The sequence below is a fragment of the Microdochium trichocladiopsis genome, assembly GCF_020744255.1.
Source record: "Microdochium trichocladiopsis strain MPI-CAGE-CH-0230 chromosome Unknown B0I36scaffold_6, whole genome shotgun sequence".
In the NCBI taxonomy this organism is placed as follows: Eukaryota; Fungi; Ascomycota; class Sordariomycetes; order Xylariales; family Microdochiaceae; genus Microdochium; species Microdochium trichocladiopsis.
In genome coordinates this window covers 2,775,728-2,781,907 of record NW_025763549.1, presented here as the reverse complement: position 1 = coordinate 2,781,907, position 6,180 = coordinate 2,775,728, and the positions used below count along the sequence as shown (strand labels likewise).

General features: G+C 55.6%; 2 protein-coding genes across 2 annotated transcripts; both read left to right on the top strand.

The window, feature by feature from the left end:
• Positions 1-1,041: 1,041 nt before the first annotated feature.
• Positions 1,042-1,847, top strand: B0I36DRAFT_364196 (uncharacterized protein; the record flags this gene model as incomplete). Its single annotated transcript, XM_046158925.1, has 3 exons — positions 1,042-1,130; positions 1,339-1,379; positions 1,504-1,847. 3 exons carry the CDS (start codon positions 1,042-1,044, stop codon positions 1,845-1,847), a joined length of 474 nt encoding a protein of 157 aa, XP_046011982.1.
• A 796-nt stretch (positions 1,848-2,643) lies between these two features.
• On the top strand, positions 2,644-4,252 carry B0I36DRAFT_244519 (Sodium/calcium exchanger protein-domain-containing protein; the record flags this gene model as incomplete). Its single annotated transcript, XM_046150064.1, has 5 exons — positions 2,644-2,836; positions 2,916-3,361; positions 3,428-3,889; positions 3,943-4,058; positions 4,108-4,252. The coding sequence occupies 5 exons, from the start codon at positions 2,644-2,646 to the stop codon at positions 4,250-4,252; spliced, it is 1,362 nt and encodes a 453-aa protein (XP_046011981.1).
• Between the last annotated feature and the right edge of the window lie 1,928 nt (positions 4,253-6,180).

The window sequence follows — 6,180 nt, the reverse complement described above, 5'->3', positions numbered from 1 at the left end:
ATCACGGGCATCCGGCGGGACCGGACGGCGCACACGGAGCACCGGGAAGCAATTGCGCATGGCAATTGCTGCACCACAGTGCACTTGACATAGGCAAACCCGTATGCCACAGATTGCCAAGAGGTGACATACCATTTGGAGGTCTGTCCGGTACAAACAGCAGTTGTGCCGACGGTGATGCGCAGCGGAGAGCGCGGATGTGCGATATTCCAGCGAGAACAATTAATTGTGCGCTGGGCGCAAGCAGAAGAGACGGGAGCGCACGACCGGCGGTGCCGGTGGAAGGGAATGAAACACAGGACATGCCTGCGTGAGAAACTTGTTAGATGGACATGCGCAGCTCGCGCTGCAGTACTCAGATAGACCGGATGAACAACCGAGTGCATTTCCCTTATTTCCACCATCGTGTTCGGATTGTTCGAGATTGACTCACGTGAGAAGAGCAAAGTCGACTGCGCTTCCCGATCACTCTCGCACGCTTTCTCGTACACAGCTATGGGTCGTAGCTGCTAGAAAGCTAAAAAAGCGGCTAGATTCAAGATCAGTTGGATTCTTGTGTTACACCCCGAGTCGCGACATTTTCCTACATGTGATGAGGAGAGCTGGCAGCATCTTCAAGTCATGATCAAGGTTCATCTCGGGAACCCCAATGGCCGCCAATAAACGCCGGTGTGGAGAAGGAATTGCGGGTCCGAGCTGCTCAACTGCAAAGCCAGGAATCTGCTCATTGCAATTCTGCTGCCGACTGCGAAGGTCACCACGCAGCATAAGCCGTGTTCTTGCCGGAATAGAGCGCGACTGCCTGATATATTCGTAATAACTGACCTTTCGCTGTCTTGCTCGGAAGGCAAGTAGGTGTTCCCGAGGGAGCTTGCATGTTCCTGGCGTCGACGGACAGCTGGACATCTCCAATCTGCCGGAGCCTTTATCAAACAGAGCCGGGAGGTATCCCTATTCACTTGGAAATGCATCGAGTAGGTGAATCACTATGCAGCTACCCCCTGGATTTGTCTTGGCATTGATAAGGTTGGTAGTCTCAAGATGATGCAGGACGGCTTCGAGCTACGAAAGGGATCTACCAGACCATTGGCAGCCTACTGCAACGCTTGCATCATCCGGTCCCTGGAAGAGTAAGTCACACGCAGGTAAGATTCTCGCTGCAGCTGCACGACTCGGGCCCCGGCGACCTGTCGGATTCTGAGCCGAAAGCCGATAGGAAGCAGAGGCTGGGTGGGGCCTGATCAACATGGCCCGGTATGATCACTCATATTTTTCTTGGAAAAGGTGGGCGTGGTGATCTAGGTACCCGGCCTTAGTTTAACCACAATGAGTTCTAAGCGTCGAGATGCTGGACGACATCCTGGACGCCTCGGCCGACTGTGCCGCTTGAATGGACCCCAAGCCGTCCTGGCATGACGCGATGCACTGGCAAATGCTGCGTCATGCCGTCGTCAAGGATCCGCAGATAAGAGGCAGCTCTCCGGGTTTAAAACTGTACGACAGCCACCATCCGTGCGGGCTTCTCCCGCCAGTCGGCAGCAGGACTGGCGACGACGACCGTAGGGATCCTGGGCACAGCGAACACCAAGCTAGGCGCTGTGGCAGCGAGCACCAACACCAGTACCAGCACGTCTAAAAAGGTTGATTACTGCGTGACGATCCTCGATCGGGGGGACGCGCGCATCGCCCAGCTGGTCAAGGCAGGTGTACTGCTTAACCATACTGCATTCGAGCCATACACCAAGACGCCCATCGGACTGTCCATCGAGACCAAGGACAAGGCCCGCAAGGCGGACGAGGACGACGCCCAGGCACAGATTGGTGTTTGGATCTCGGCGCAGTACTAGTGCCTGCAGGACCTCATACAGAGGAGCAGGCCCTCACGGGCGTCGTGGTGCTCAAGCACCTGTGGCAGCCACAAGGCCGACGCCCGAGAGGCCCGACACCCTCATGTGGCATCGGATGTACATGGGCAGCACGAAGACGCCATAGGGAGTGTGCACGAACCTTTAGTGTGCGCTCGACAGTACGTCAGGTTACGGCTCCTCAGATGACTGGCCGTTGGTCAATGTTGGACCGTTGTCACTCCGATGGTGCCAAGAAACGATCGACAAGGGGACACTCTGCCGCACGCATGCTGCATGGGGGTCTCAGAACAATGTGGGTAACATCCTTGCCCCTTGGCGCACTTTCCAGATCTTGTTTCCACCCCCATTAGCGTCGTCAAGCCAGCGCATCCTACCAAGTAAGGCTGAAGCACATGCACTCGCCAAGCCTGCAGGGTAGTCCTCCCCGTTCTTCTTCCAAGCATGCCCAGCCAGCCCATCAGGCGCCTGGATGTCCTCCTTTCAGATCCTCACACAGCCTCATGGCCAAGCAATTTGTAGCTACTTATTAGCCGCCAATTCTCCTCCCCCCTCGGCCCTTTCAGCTCCCCTCTTTCCTCTTGTATGTTCTCCGTCGTGTTCATACCGCTCGCCACTCGCATTGCGATCTGCTTTGACAACCATACCCGGCTTCACGTCCCCTACACTGCGCTGAGCTTCATGCTCACAGCCTCGTCTGTGCCAGTGCTCTCTCGGCCACAAAACAAGGATTGACAGGCCACGCAGACAGGCAACTTACCCCGATCACCGCGCAGGTATGGATGGGGGAGCCGCACACGAGCGCACAGGGCTGCTGAGAGCTTGCGGACGCTGGACAAACTACCCTCACGTCACGTCTGGCCTCGGCAGCGAGAAGGAGTGGGTGAAGTATCCCGCGCTTCTGTGGCACATTGTGTGGCACTTTCTGCGGCACATTCTGTGGCCCATTACAAAGATGACCCTACTGAGCAGTAAGTCCCTGCGCTCTACTGTGGTGCGTGGTACATGCCTAAAGCAGGCGACATCTAGCTGACCGCGTATTCATCATAGGCCCACTCAACATCCTGCTTGTCTGCGTGCCCATTGGCATCATCGCCGGTCATGGCGGCTGCAGCCCGATCGCCGTCTTCATCATCAACTCCTTCTCCATCATTGGTCTGGCCGGCGTTCAACCCTTCGCGACTGAGGAGATCTCGCAGAAGCTCAGCGGATCTCTCGGCGAAGTATTCAGAGCGATATCTGGTAACATAGTCGAGCTGATTGTTGGCATCACTGCACTCCAGAATGGCCAGTTCCAGGTCATAAAGTCCTCCATGATTGGATCGATCATGTTCAACGACCTCCTCGTCATGGGCGTCTGCTTTTTCCTCGGCAGTATCTTCAACATGCGTGACGACAATGACAACGGCACCGAGCAGTCGTTCGCCTCGGTTACTGCGCAGACAACATCGTCGCTGATGGCGGTGTCAGCTGCGTCTATGATTCTGCCTGGATTTGTAAGGGGTGCCTAGTAGGCGTCATGTCAAGCACTGTTCCATCACTGACTGTATCCTCTCATACAGCTCTTCAAGATTATCAACCGGGCCGACGACAAGGAGTCGACCACCCGTACGATCCTCCAACTTTCCCGTGGCACGGCAATCGTTCTTCTTCTCCTTTACGTCATGTACCTTGTCTTCCAGCTCAAGACGCACCACAACCTCTTCAGCGTCGAGCCCGCAACGACACTCAGCGCGCAGAATGTCCCGGATGAGGAGAACCGCAATGCCAACCGCCATCAGGATGACGATGACGCCGAGGGCGTGCAGGAGCACATGAGTCCGTGGTCAGCCGGGGTCGTGCTAATCTTGACGACTTTCCTCGTCTCCGTCTGCACCTACTACTTGATCGACAGCATTAACCCTGTCGTCGCGAGCTTCCACATCAGCCGCAACTTCATCGGGTTGATCTTAATTCCCATGCTCTATATAAAGACTAAGCACTTCACCGCCGTCGTGATGGCTTTCGAAGACAAGATGAATCTGGTAAGGCCTGGTTAGACTAGCCGGAAAACAATCACTAATGCAGTACTTCACAGGCCGTGGGAGCTGCAACTGGCTCCAGCATCCGAATCGCCCTGCTCGACACGCCGCTCCTCGTTATTCTCGGCTGGATCATGAACAAGGACATGGATCTGCACCATGAAACGCGTGAGTGATCACGTCCCTGTTGGCCTAGTCTGAGATGCTAACAGTCGATACAGTCCACATTGTCGCCTCGCGCTGACCACGTTCATCGTCATCTTCACCGTCATAGATGGGAAGTCAAACTGGCTCGAGGGTGTTATGGTACGTATTGTTTTACACGTCTTCAGAACAAGAAAGGTGTGTCACGCGCTCACACATTGATCTGCAGATGATAGCGCTATACGGTATCAATTTCCTTGCCGCGTTCGTAATCTCCACCGAGAACTTTAAAGACGGCTACAAGAACCTCACTTCCCTGGCTGTGCGTGGCATTTCAGAACAGCTGAGTCGTGTGTCAGCGTCCCATTGCGAAAGAGTTGGACGAAGGGATGGAGGATCATCCATTACGATATGGCGTTTGACGGTCTGGCTAAGTAGCCGTTGCGAGAACAGAGGAGTGGTATGAAGCACGGTCCGGAGAAGAATCCGGGCTGTGCTGGAGGGCACTTATACCAGATCTGCGCGCATGAGAAGGAGCGAGAGCACTAGGAACCTGCTGCATCCTCTATAGACCAGCTCCACAGGGCGCGCGCCTAAAGTCTCTCATACTTCCGAGCGACGAAATGTTGCAGAGTTAGACAACGCATAGAACACGACTGCATTGTTTACATTTCACAATCCAGGCGCAACAACCTTTATATATGGTCGAGAGCATGGGCGGACTTTCGATTCAAGTCAAGTTGCGCGAAGTTCGGAGGTCTAGAGGCAGTGGTTTGTGTGGGACAATCCACTTTGGACTCGCGTACTCAGCACGACTTCATCGCCCACTGGTGGTTTACTCATGGCGAAGCATTTCCGCTGGATCGTCTGGGTTCTCTAGAGAGCAGTTAATCCATCTGTAGAAACTTGTAACTTAGCTGCACCGCTGCTACTGTTTCGTCCAGTGTCATGCAGGGTTGGAGGTCGTGATGTGGCACCCCTCGCACCAAGGGGGCGTTATCCCCTCGTCAGGCAAGATACGACACTGAATCATCACATCTAGATCCACTCCTTTGCTATGTGCGCTGTCCTGGCGAGGGAGTGTCTGACAGAGTACATCATGTCGGCCCTAAGTGATCAACGCCGTGTGTAGTTACGCTGCGAAGACCAGAAGCGAACAAGTCTGATGCCAGTGCCAGTGGACGACTCTCCATTTTTGGCGCATCCTTTCAGGCGACACGATGGCCGTTCCAAGCAATCCAATCGAGGCCTAGGAAGTCACTACCTCAGCCTGCCGCAATCGCAGCACGTTCTGGACCCGACAAGGGTGCCCGAAAGCTGCGGTACCCAACATTCCCTCACCCGTCCCAGCAACCACCGTGGCCTTAAGCACCACCGCTGTCCCCATCGCAGCTGCAGCAGACTCCTCCGCCACAGCCACCAGCGCAGTATCCGCCCCTAGACTGGCAGTCGCGCATCCCCCAGGCCACTCCTCTACCGTGTGGCCCATCGAACCTCCCCGTGGCCCTCGTCTAGCCCGTGTGCCGCGGTCGCCCTCCTTCTCCACCCCTGGGCCCGCCGCCCACCTGGGACAAGATGGTCCTCCATCGCACCTGGCAGAACCTGCACGACGCCGAGAACGACACGCCAGGGCAATCATGCCCGTCTGGCACGGGGTTTTTCGGCCCCGCCCGGATATCAAGGCTCATTCATGACATGTGTCGTCGCCAAGCCGCACAGCGAACGAGCAACATCGACGGCGGCGGCCGACTCCAGCATCTCCTGGTGTTCGCAAGGTGCTCCATGTTTGCTCAGCAGGTCCTGTGCATTGTCATGCACGCTAATACAGAAATCGGCGGCTGGCCTCTGGCTTGTTTGCATCTGCCATTTGGCAAATTGGTATTTGAACATGCACGCTGGTGCAGTAAGTTCGTGCAAACTCGCTCAGACAGCAACTGGTTAGACAGGAGATGCACCCCATAAGGGTGTTGTTGATTGCCGGATTTTCTTGGGTGTCCTTGAATGCTGGTCGAAACAAGGTGAAGAGCGCCATAGCGGAAAACCACACGGAGGTGAGAGACTCATCGCAGCTGCACGAGGCTGCCGCCGGCAACCTGGCGGATTCCGAGCCATATGCCTATTGGAGGCACAGACTGCGGTCTGGTCAACAT